Source organism: Lissotriton vulgaris, chromosome 9 (assembly GCF_964263255.1).
Source record: "Lissotriton vulgaris chromosome 9, aLisVul1.2, whole genome shotgun sequence".
In the NCBI taxonomy this organism is placed as follows: domain Eukaryota; kingdom Metazoa; phylum Chordata; class Amphibia; order Caudata; family Salamandridae; genus Lissotriton; species Lissotriton vulgaris.
In genome coordinates, this window is record NC_141697.1 from 588,333,289 (window position 1) to 588,346,345 (window position 13,057).

At 43.2% G+C, this 13,057-nt stretch overlaps 1 protein-coding gene across 5 annotated transcripts in view; it reads right to left on the reverse strand.

Moving 5' to 3' along the window:
- Positions 1-13,057, reverse strand: part of AHNAK (AHNAK nucleoprotein) — a 140,263-nt gene that overhangs the window by 15,992 nt on the left and 111,214 nt on the right. For 2 of the 5 annotated variants that reach the window (XM_086938167.1, XM_086938164.1), the window contains exons 5-6: positions 5,820-11,013; positions 372-5,003 (exon numbers count right to left, since the gene is read on the reverse strand). In XM_086938167.1, the coding sequence (XP_086794293.1) occupies positions 372-5,003; positions 5,820-11,013 (9,826 nt within the window). Of the gene's footprint in view, positions 1-25; positions 5,707-5,760; positions 11,014-13,057 lie in introns of all 5 variants that reach the window. The other 3 variants (XM_086938166.1, XM_086938165.1, XM_086938168.1) reach the window with 3 other exon arrangements.

Below are 13,057 nucleotides of genomic sequence, written 5' to 3' on the forward strand. Positions count from 1 at the left end.
GTTAAAATCAACATCAGGCATTGACATTTTGGGCTTTTGAAAATGCATGGAAGGCATCTTAAATTTGGAACCTTTCAATTTTCCTTCAGGACCCTCAATACCTACATCCGGAGCTTCAATATCAATTTCTGGACACTTGATGTCAACTTTAGGACCTTTCAGATCCCCTTCAATTGAAGGGCCAGAGAGATCTGCGCCTCCTTTCCAGTTGGGGCCTTTTATATTCAAGTCCAAATCGGGCATAGACACTTTAGGTAGATTCATGTTAGGCATCCTGAACTTGGGATCTTTAACCTTGATATCAGGCCCTTCAATGTCTAAATTTGGAGCTTTGAGTGAAAGATCCGGCGCCTCAATATCGAAATTAGGACCTTTTAGATCACCTTCAATTTTAGGCCCAGAAATATCAGCACCTCCCTTCCACTTGGGGCCTTTCATATGAAAGTCCATGTCCGGCATATGGACTTTGGGCATATTTATGGAGGGCATTGCAAACTTGCCACCTTTTACTTTTCCTTCTGGGCCTGCAATGTCTATTTCTGGTGTGTCAATGTCCATCTTTGGACCAGAAATGTCAATATCACTTTTTGGTAGGTTAACATCAATGTCAACTCCCTCCCCTTTTGGACCGGACATGCCAAATTTGGGAAGGCCAAATTTAGGCATTTTGAATTTTCCTTTTGCCTCGGGAACCTCGATATCTATATTTGGCGAACCAACCTCAATTTCAGGCCCTTTGATGTCGACTGTAGGGAGGTCTACATCACCTTCTAACTTTGGGCCAGAGGCATCAGCACTGCCTTTCCATTTAGGGCCTTTAATGTTAAAATCAACATCAGGCATTGACATTTTGGGCTTTTGAAAATGCATGGAAGGCATCTTAAATTTGGAACCTTTCAATTTTCCTTCAGGACCCTCAATACCTACATCCGGAGCTTCAATATCAATTTCTGGACACTTGATGTCAACTTTAGGACCTTTCAGATCCCCTTCAATTGAAGGGCCAGAGAGATCTGCGCCTCCTTTCCAGTTGGGGCCTTTTATATTCAAGTCCAAATCGGGCATAGACACTTTAGGTAGATTCATGTTAGGCATCCTGAACTTGGGATCTTTAACCTTGATATCAGGCCCTTCAATGTCTATATTTGGAGCTTTGAGTGAAAGATCCGGCGCCTCAATATCGAAATTAGGACCTTTTAGATCACCTTCAATTTTAGGCCCAGAAATATCAGCACCTCCCTTCCACTTGGGGCCTTTCATATGAAAGTCCATGTCCGGCATATGGACTTTGGGCATATTTATGGAGGGCATTGCAAACTTGCCACCTTTTACTTTTCCTTCTGGGCCTGCAATGTCTATTTCTGGTGTGTCAATGTCCATCTTTGGACCAGAAATGTCAATATCACTTTTTGGTAGGTTAACATCAATGTCAACTCCCTCCCCTTTTGGACCGGACATGCCAAATTTGGGAAGGCCAAATTTAGGCATTTTGAATTTTCCTTTTGCCTCGGGAACCTCGATATCTATATTTGGCAAACCAACCTCAATTTCAGGCCCTTTGATGTCGACTGTAGGGAGGTCTACATCACCTTCTAGCTTTGGGCCAGAGGCATCAGCACTGCCTTTCCATTTAGGGCCTTTAATGTTAAAATCAACATCAGGCATTGACATTTTGGGCTTTTGAAAATGCATGGAAGGCATCTTAAATTTGGAACCTTTCAATTTTCCTTCAGGACCCTCAATACCTACATCCGGAGCTTCAATATCAATTTCTGGACACTTGATGTCAACTTTAGGACCTTTCAGATCCCCTTCAATTGAAGGGCCAGAGAGATCTGCGCCTCCTTTCCAGTTGGGGCCTTTTATATTCAAGTCCAAATCGGGCATAGACACTTTAGGTAGATTCATGTTAGGCATCCTGAACTTGGGATCTTTAACCTTGATATCAGGCCCTTCAATGTCTAAATTTGGAGCTTTGAGTGAAAGATCCGGCGCCTCAATATCGAAATTAGGACCTTTTAGATCACCTTCAATTTTAGGCCCAGAAATATCGGCACCCCCCTTCCACTTGGGGCCTTTCATATGAAAGTCCATGTCCGGCATATGGACTTTGGGCATTTGGATGGACGGCATTGTAAACTTGCCACCTTTTACTTTTCCTTCTGGGCCTTCAATGTCTATTTCTGGTGTGTCAATGTCCATCTTTGGACCAGAAATGTCAATATCACTTTTTGGTAGGTTAACATCGATGTCAACTCCATCCCCTTTTGGACCTGACATGCCGAATTTGGGAAGGCCAAATTTAGGCATTTTAAATTTTCCTTTTGCCTCGGGAACCTCGATATCTATATTTGGCGAACCAACCTCAATTTCAGGCCCTTTGATGTCGACTGTAGGGAGGTCTACATCACCTTCTAGCTTTGGGCCAGAGGCATCAGCACTGCCTTTCCATTTAGGGCCTTTAATGTTAAAATCAACATCAGGCATTGACATTTTGGGCTTTTGAAAATGCATGGAAGGCATCTTAAATTTGGAACCTTTCAATTTTCCTTCAGGACCCTCAATACCTACATCCGGAGCTTCAATATCAATTTCTGGACACTTGATGTCAACTTTAGGACCTTTCAGATCCCCTTCAATTGAAGGGCCAGAGAGATCTGCGCCTCCTTTCCAGTTGGGGCCTTTTATATTCAAGTCCAAATCGGGCATAGACACTTTAGGTAGATTCATGTTAGGCATCCTGAACTTGGGATCTTTAACCTTGATATCAGGCCCTTCAATGTCTAAATTTGGAGCTTTGAGTGAAAGATCCGGCGCCTCAATATCGAAATTAGGACCTTTTAGATCACCTTCAATTTTAGGCCCAGAAATATCAGCACCTCCCTTCCACTTGGGGCCTTTCATATGAAAGTCCATGTCCGGCATATGGACTTTGGGCATATTTATGGAGGGCATTGCAAACTTGCCACCTTTTACTTTTCCTTCTGGGCCTGCAATGTCTATTTCTGGTGTGTCAATGTCCATCTTTGGACCAGAAATGTCAATATCACTTTTTGGTAGGTTAACATCAATGTCAACTCCCTCCCCTTTTGGACCGGACATGCCAAATTTGGGAAGGCCAAATTTAGGCATTTTGAATTTTCCTTTTGCCTCGGGAACCTCGATATCTATATTTGGCGAACCAACCTCAATTTCAGGCCCTTTGATGTCGACTGTAGGGAGGTCTACATCACCTTCTAACTTTGGGCCAGAGGCATCAGCACTGCCTTTCCATTTAGGGCCTTTAATGTTAAAATCAACATCAGGCATTGACATTTTGGGCTTTTGAAAATGCATGGAAGGCATCTTAAATTTGGAACCTTTCAATTTTCCTTCAGAACCCTCAATACCTACATCCGGAGCTTCAATATCAATTTCTGGACACTTGATGTCAACTTTAGGACCTTTCAGATCCCCTTCAATTGAAGGGCCAGAGAGATCTGCGCCTCCTTTCCAGTTGGGGCCTTTTATATTCAAGTCCAAATCGGGCATAGACACTTTAGGTAGATTCATGTTAGGCATCCTGAACTTGGGATCTTTAACCTTGATATCAGGCCCTTCAATGTCTATATTTGGAGCTTTGAGTGAAAGATCCGGCGCCTCAATATCGAAATTAGGACCTTTTAGATCACCTTCAATTTTAGGCCCAGAAATATCAGCACCTCCCTTCCACTTGGGGCCTTTCATATGAAAGTCCATGTCCGGCATATGGACTTTGGGCATATTTATGGAGGGCATTGCAAACTTGCCACCTTTTACTTTTCCTTCTGGGCCTGCAATGTCTATTTCTGGTGTGTCAATGTCCATCTTTGGACCAGAAATGTCAATATCACTTTTTGGTAGGTTAACATCAATGTCAACTCCCTCCCCTTTTGGACCGGACATGCCAAATTTGGGAAGGCCAAATTTAGGCATTTTGAATTTTCCTTTTGCCTCGGGAACCTCGATATCTATATTTGGCAAACCAACCTCAATTTCAGGCCCTTTGATGTCGACTGTAGGGAGGTCTACATCACCTTCTAGCTTTGGGCCAGAGGCATCAGCACTGCCTTTCCATTTAGGGCCTTTAATGTTAAAATCAACATCAGGCATTGACATTTTGGGCTTTTGAAAATGCATGGAAGGCATCTTAAATTTGGAACCTTTCAATTTTCCTTCAGGACCCTCAATACCTACATCCGGAGCTTCAATATCAATTTCTGGACACTTGATGTCAACTTTAGGACCTTTCAGATCCCCTTCAATTGAAGGGCCAGAGAGATCTGCGCCTCCTTTCCAGTTGGGGCCTTTTATATTCAAGTCCAAATCGGGCATAGACACTTTAGGTAGATTCATGTTAGGCATCCTGAACTTGGGATCTTTAACCTTGATATCAGGCCCTTCAATGTCTAAATTTGGAGCTTTGAGTGAAAGATCCGGCGCCTCAATATCGAAATTAGGACCTTTTAGATCACCTTCAATTTTAGGCCCAGAAATATCGGCACCCCCCTTCCACTTGGGGCCTTTCATATGAAAGTCCATGTCCGGCATATGGACTTTGGGCATTTGGATGGACGGCATTGTAAACTTGCCACCTTTTACTTTTCCTTCTGGGCCTTCAATGTCTATTTCTGGTGTGTCAATGTCCATCTTTGGACCAGAAATGTCAATATCACTTTTTGGTAGGTTAACATCGATGTCAACTCCATCCCCTTTTGGACCTGACATGCCGAATTTGGGAAGGCCAAATTTAGGCATTTTGAATTTTCCTTTTGCCTCGGGAACCTCGATATCTATATTTGGCGAACCAACCTCAATTTCAGGCCCTTTGATGTCGACTGTAGGGAGGTCTACATCACCTTCTAGCTTTGGGCCAGAGGCATCAGCACTGCCTTTCCATTTAGGGCCTTTAATGTTAAAATCAACATCAGGCATTGACATTTTGGGCTTTTGAAAATGCATGGAAGGCATCTTAAATTTGGAACCTTTCAATTTTCCTTCAGGACCCTCAATACCTACATCCGGAGCTTCAATATCAATTTCTGGACACTTGATGTCAACTTTAGGACCTTTCAGATCCCCTTCAATTGAAGGGCAAGGGAGATCTGCGCCTCCTTTCCAGTTGGGGCCTTTTATATTCAAGTCCAAATCGGGCATAGACACTTTAGGTAGATTCATGTTAGGCATCCTAAACTTGGGATCTTTAACCTTGATATCAGGCCCTTCAATGTCTAAATTTGGAGCTTTGAGTGAAAGATCCGGCGCCTCAATATCGAAATTAGGACCTTTTAGATCACCTTCAATTTTAGGCCCAGAAATATCAGCACCTCCCTTCCACTTGGGGCCTTTCATATGAAAGTCCATGTCCGGCATATGGACTTTGGGCATATTTATGGAGGGCATTGCAAACTTGCCACCTTTTACTTTTCCTTCTGGGCCTGCAATGTCTATTTCTGGTGTGTCAATGTCCATCTTTGGACCAGAAATGTCAATATCACTTTTTGGTAGGTTAACATCAATGTCAACTCCCTCCCCTTTTGGACCGGACATGCCAAATTTGGGAAGGCCAAATTTAGGCATTTTGAATTTTCCCTTCGCCTCTGGTACCTCAATATCTATATTTGGGGAACCAACCTCAATTTCAGGCCCTTTGATGTCGACTTTAGGGAGTTCTACGTCACCTTCTAGCTTTGGACCAGAGGCATCAGCACTGCCTTTCCATTTAGGGCCTTTAATGTTAACATCAGGCATTGACATTTTGGGCTTTTGAAAATTCATGGAAGGCATCTTAAATTTGGAACCTTTCAATTTTCCTTCAGGACCCTCAATATCTACATCCGGGGCTTCAATATCAATATGGGGGCACTTGATGTCAACTTTAGCACCTTTCAGATCCCCTTCAATTGAAGGGCCTGAGAGATCTGCACCTCCTTTCCAATTGGGACCTTTTATATTTAAGTCAACATCGGGCATAGGCACTTTAGGTAGATGCGTGGAAGGCATTTTAAACTTGGGATCTTTCACCTTTATATCAGGCCCTTCAATGTCTAAATCTGGAGCTTTGAGCGAAAGATCAGGTGACTCAATATCAATGTTAGGACCTTTGAGACCGCCTTCAATTTTAGGACCAGAAATATCAGCACCTCCCTTCCACTTGGGGCCTTTCATATGAAAGTCCATGTCAGGCATGTTGACTTTGGGCATAGTCATGGAGGGCATTTTAAACTTGCCACCTTTTACTTTTCCTTCTGGGCCTTCAATGTCTATTTCTGGTGTGTCAATGTCCATTTTTGGACCAGAAATGCTAATATCACTTTTTGGTAGGTTAACATCGATGTCAACTCCATCCCCTTTTGTACCGGACATTCCAAATTTAGGAAGTCCAAATTTAGGCATTTTGAACTTTCCCTTCGCCTCTGGAACCTCTATATCTATATTTGGGGGACCAACCTCAATTTCAGGCCCTTTGATGTCGACTGTAGGGAGGTCTACGTCACCTTCTAGCTTTGGACCAGAGACATCAGCACTGCCTTTCCATTTTGGGCCTTTAATGTTAAAATCAACATCAGGCATTGACATTTTGGGCTTTTGAAAATTCATGGAAGGCATCTTAAATTTGGAACCTTTCAATTTTCCTTCAGGACCCTCAATATCTACATCCGGAGCTTCAATATCAATTTCTGGACACTTGATGTCAACTTTAGGACCTTTCAGATTCCCTTCAATTGAAGGGCCTGAGAGATCTGCGCCTCCTTTCCAGTTGGGACCTTTTATATTCAAGTCCAAATCTGGCATAGTCACTTTAGGTAGATTCATGGAAGGCATGCTGAACTTGGGATCTTTAACCTTGATATCAGGCCCTTCAATGTCTAAATTTGGAGCTTTGAGCGAAAGATCAGGCGCCTCAATATCGATGTTAGGACCTTTTAGATCACCTTCAATTTTAGGCCCAGAAATATCAGCACCTCCCTTCCACTTGGGGCCTTTCATATGAAAGTCCATGTCCGGCATATGGACTTTGGGCATATTTATGGAGGGCATTGCAAACTTGCCACCTTTTACTTTTCGTTCTGGACCTTCAATGTCTATTTCTGGTGTGTCAATGTCCAGCTTTGGACCTGAAATGTCAATATCACTTTTTGGTAGGTTGACATTGATGTCAACTCCATCTCCTTTTGGACCGGACATGCCAAATTTGGGAAGTCCAAATTTAGGCATTTTGAATTTTCCCTTCGACTCTGAAACCTCTATATCTATATTTGGGGGACCAACCTCAATTTCAGGCCCTTTGATGTCGACTGTAGGGAGGTCTACGTCACCTTCTAGCTTTGGACCAGAGGCATCAGCACTGCCTTTCCATTTAGGGCCTTTAATGTTAAAATCAACATCCGGCATTGACATTTTGGGCTTTTGAAAATTCATGGAAGGCATCTTAAATTTGGAACCTTTCAATTTTCCTTCAGGACCCTCAATGTCTACATCCGGAGCTTCAATATCAATTTGGGGGCACTTGATGTCAACTTTAGCACCTTTCAGATCCCCTTCAATTGAAGGGCCTGAGAGATCTGCACCTCCTTTCCAATTGGGACCTTTTATATTTAAGTCAACATCGGGCATAGACACTTTAGGTAGATGCGTGGAAGGCATTTTAAACTTGGGATCTTTCACCTTTATATCAGGCACTTCGATGTCTAAATCTGGAGCTTTGAGCTTTGACTCAATATCAATGTTAGGACCTTTGAGACCGCCTTCAATTTTAGGACCAGAAATATCAGCACCTCCCTTCCACTTGGGGCCTTTCATATGAAAGTCCATGTCAGGCATGTTGACTTTGGGCATAGGCATGGAGGGCATTTTAAACTTGCCACCTTTTACTTTTCCTTCTGGGCATTCAATGTCTGTTTCTGGTGTGTTAATGTCCATCTTTAGACCAGAAATGTCAATATCACTTTTTGGTAGGTTAACATCAAGATCAACTCCATCCACCTTAGGACTGGAGATGCCAAATTTGGGATAGCCAAATTTAGGAATTTTGAATTTTCCTTTTGCCTCTTGAACCTCTATGTCTATGTTTGGTGAACCAACATCAATTCCAGCACCTTTGATATCAACTGTAGGAATATCTACATCACCTTTTAACTTTGGAACAGCAGTTGCTATAAATTTCGGACCTTTAATGTTTAAATCAACAGTAGGCATTGACAGCCTAGGCTCAATGTCAACTTTAGGACCTCTCAGATCCCCTTCAATTGAAGGGCCTGACAGATTAGCACCACCTTTCCAGTTGGGGTCTTTCATGTTTAAGTCCAAGTTAGGCATAGACACTTTAGGTAGATGCATGGAAGACATCTTAAAGTTGGGATCTTTCACCTTCATGTCAGGAGCCTCAATGTCTAAATCTGGAGCTTTGAGAGAAAAATCAGGAGCCTTGATATCAATGTTAGGACATATCAAGTCACCTTCAAGTTTAGGCCCAGGTACCTCAACACCTCCCTTCCACTTGGGCCCTTTCATTTCTAAGTCTATGTCTGGGATGGAAGCTTTTGGCAAATGCATGGATGGCATGATAAACTTGGCTCCTTTCATTTTTCCTTCTGGGCCTTCAAGATCTATTTTTTGAGCATTGGTTTCTATTTTTGGACCAGAAACTTCAATGTCAATTTTGGGGATGGTCACATCAGTTTCTGGTGCCACTATCTTTTGGCCAGACACGCCAAATTTGGGAATGCCAAGTTTGGGAATTTTGAATTTTGCTTTTTCCTCTTGCACCTCTGTATGTATATTGGGTGCACAAACTTCAATTGCCGGCCCTTTAATATTAACTTTGGGGGCTTTAAGATCACCATCGACTATAGTACCTGAAAGATCTGCATCGCCCTTCAAAGTGGGGCCTTTAAGATTAAGATCTACATCAGACATAGAGATTTTAGGTAAATCAACATTCACGGATGTGACATTAAATCTGGGATCTTTTAGGTTTACTTCAGGTCCATGGATAGCAAGACTGGGAGCTTGAAGATCAAGCTCAGGAGCCTCAACATCTGTCTTTGGACCTTTCAGGTTGCCTTTTAATTTCGAGCCAGATATTTCTGTTGTATATTTTCCTTTTCCTTTGGGGAGCTCTATTTTTACTTCTGGGGCTTCAAGGTTTATTTCTGGGCCTTTAAGGCCAACCTTTTGACCCTTAAAATTACCTTCAAATTTTGGACCAGATATATCTGCAGCACCCTTCCATTCAGCACTTTTCAGCTGTAAGTCTGCATCAGGAGACACCTTGGGAAGTTTCATTGGTGGAGTCTGGAATTTGGGCTCTTTTATGTTTATTGTAGGACCCTGGATATCAAGATTCGGAGTCTGAATATCAATCTTAGGGGGATTCATATCCACCTTTGGACCTTTGAAATCACCTTCTGTGTTACTGCCAATTAAACCCACTCCTCCCTTTAGGACTGAGCCTTTCACATTCATATCTGTGTCTGGCACTGACACCCTAGGCACATTAACTGAGATCACTGCTTGTTTTGCTTTACCTTCAGTGCAAATGTCTGGTGCCTCGATTCCTATCTTGGGAACAGAAAGGTCTGCTTGTAAATTCTGCCCTTCACCTTGCAAACTTGAGAAACCAAATTTTGGCATCTTAAATGTGGGCATGATTATTGTTCCTTTGGAAGGGTCATTATTAACATTTGGAGAACTGAAGTCAACACCCGGAACCTGAATATCTATCTGATTCGTGCTAACGCCAGCTAATTTTATTCCAGAACGGTCGACTGTTGGGGGCTTGATATTCACCTGTACATTTGGTGAAGAAACAGTCTCTTTTTGTGGCAGATTAACAACCGGAACTTCCACTTTAGGTTCGGAGAAGCCAAATTTTGGCACCTTCAATGTGGGCACTTTGAATGTTCTTTCCTCTCCTCTCATGTCGCCATTCAGTCCTGGAGCACTTATGTCACCACCCATGCGAGGACCTTGTAAATCCATTGTAGAAGTCTCAATGCCAGAGTTTCCTTGTGCCATTGAGAGTTTGGCAACAGGGAGTCCAAGGTCAACAGTAGCCCCTGGAGTCTTAGGTCCATGTCTTTCCATTGTATGAGTTGCAACTTTCGGAACCTTGACATCAACTTGTGAGGTTGAAATGACAACCCCAGAGTCAGGTCCAGCACCCTCGAGAAGAGGCCTTGAAATGCTGACAGGGGGAGTCTGCATGCCAACATTTTGAGTCATTGCAACCCCAGGGCCATGTATCTGTGTACCAGAAGTACCAAACTTTGAAAACTTGCTTATACCAACAACATTGAAATTTCCTGTGCCAATTTGGGCTCCTGTGCCCCCAGCAACAGTTGAGCTTTGGAATTTTGTACCTGAAATATTCATTCCAGGTACCTCGATTTGAACAGACTTGGCCTTTGCTTGGGTTTCATCAATACTCGGTAAGTGGATTTCTGTTGTCCTCACCCCTGGGGGCGAGATATCCATCTGTATGTTTTTACTGTCTCTCACAAGTCTGGAAGATGTGGTTGTGTGGCTGTGAAACCCCGAAACGGTCACATCTGGCTTCCCCACTTGCCAGTCTTTTTCTGTCGCGCCAGAATCAACAATCCTATGAGTGAACTCTGTCGGACCTGAGACAGTGATGCCTCCATGTGCAGTTTGCATGCCTGCACTGCCGTCTTTTATCTGCAAGCTTTTCCCGGACATGTTAGCTGTTCGGATCACAGTTTTCCCCGTCGGTGTCTCAAATTCCATTCTGGACCGTTCTGTAAATTCTTGCCTTGGAATCTTTATCTTGAACTCAGGACTGTCGCTGTCAATGTTGCTAGCTCCTTCTGACCCCATAACATCCACAGTATAAGCTGTTACTTTCCTTGTGACTGTTATGGTGCGACTTTGAGTTTCCGTCTCCGTTTGTTCCATTTCTGCTAAATCTTCAGATTTGAGTCGCGGCTTAATTTTCTTTGTGTAAATTCTTTTGTAGTCTTCATCATCGCCACTCTAGAAACAAGAAGGGATACATTTTAGGAAAAAATGAATTAGAACCCTCGCTTCTGCCACTCAATGCGGTAGGATCACAGGTGCATTTTCAGTATTTACTCACACAAACTGATAGATTGAAACTGATCAGCATGTGGCAGCCAGCAGGGCCACAGTCTGAGCGCTCAACCTTTTATTAATGTTGGTGCTCGGCTGCCCTACAGTCATGCGCATTCTACTTGAGACCTTCCACCTCAGCCACAGTGTATGGTTAGAACACTCCCTTTACTGTTCAGCCTGCCACAAGATTGTTATCAAGCTCACTTAGTAGGTTGCTCTTGTGCCCCTCTTGTCACCTATGCAAAATGAAAAGATGGTGGACCGAATGCTGAACAAATCAAACATTCACCCTCAGTCACAGATCTGGGTTAAATCCATCTGGCTGATGAGTGGCGTTACCTGGAAACCGGTACCAGCATGCTAGTTTGTGGTTCAGAGAGAACCTGGCTTGCCAGTTTGGAATGAACTGTTGCCATAGGGATCAGGGTCAAGACTGGTTTGCATATGGCTGGGTCTAAAATGTGGTGGCGTGATGAGCAAAAGAATGATAGATTTAACCCAGATATCTTTACTTGGGGAGAATGTTTGATTTGTTTCGCATTCTGTCCAGCATTTGCGTCTCTTTTGACTCTTGCAACCTAAGCTCCTATTACCAATCTCTAACTTTTGGTTCCGTTCTCTCCATTTCCCCCCATTGAGTTCTCTGATCTTTTCATCACCTGTAATCAGTATTTGGTGCATGGCCAATGTTAATCCGGCATGGATCTCAGCGACCATCTGCAACATGTCTTAAAACATTTAAGCGGTGTTGCCTGGTACATGTTATAATGTAAATGTTGTAATGTAGTTTGCTTCACGCTTATAAATGGGCAGCAGATTGTCCAGCAATGAAAGTAGGGAAAATGCTACTTACCAGTATGCATCTGTTCTTGGCATGTAGGGCTGCAGAGCCACACACTAGTGCATAGATCGCCATCTGGTGGTGGGCCCGGATGATTACACTTTGTTGTTGTCTTGGAAGAGTCTTTGTTTGGTAGATGACTCCTCCTGTAGAGCGAAGTGCGCATGGGCATCAACTCTATTTTCAGATTGTTTTTCGCCATTGGGGAAATGATGGAGTTGTATGAGAACAGAAAAATATGTCCATGTCTAGTGTATCTAATTAAGATATTACTGAAACCGATATAGGTAGCCGGGGAGGCGGGTAGGCGTGTGTGGCTCTGCAGCCCTACATGCCAAGAACAGGTGCATACTGGTAAGTAGCATTTTCCGTTCGAGGCATATGGGCTGCAGACCACACACTAGTGCATTGATTGCAGAGCAGTTCTCTCGCTTAGCGGCGACCACCAGTATCTGTTGCAGTAGTTTGAAATAATGTCTTGAGTACAGCCTGGCCCACAATAGCTTGTTGTTTTGCTTGCACATCTACACAGTAGTGTTTTGTAAATGTGTGCGGTGTAGACCATGTAGCTGCTTTGCAGATATCATCTAAGGGAATATTTCCTAGAAATGCCATATATGCCCCTAATTTACGGGTGGAATGAGCCCTAGGGGGAATGGATAGAATGTGTTTTGCTTTTTGGTAACAAATTTGAATGCATTTAACAATCCACCTTGCAATCCCAGCTTTTGAAATGGGATTACCTTTATGTGGAGGAGAAAAGGACACTCACAATTGTTTTGTTTTACGCAATGGTTTTGTCCTATCAATATAGGTGCAAGCCTTTCTTTGACGCAGGTAACTGGAATCACGATCGTAGACGATACCGATGGTATGATGTAGGACTGGAAGTCGAAAGGAGATCGGTAATGGGACCGAACGATAAACACATCCGAGCCGGATGGCAGAAGAAAATAATCTGAAGATGGAGTTGATGCCCATGCGCACTACGCTCTACAGGAGAGAGAGAGAGAGAGATACAGAAAATGTTTTCTGGATAATAAAGGAGTCAAAATAAAGAAGAATATTTCTGCACATACATGTTGCTGTGCTGGAAAAGGACAG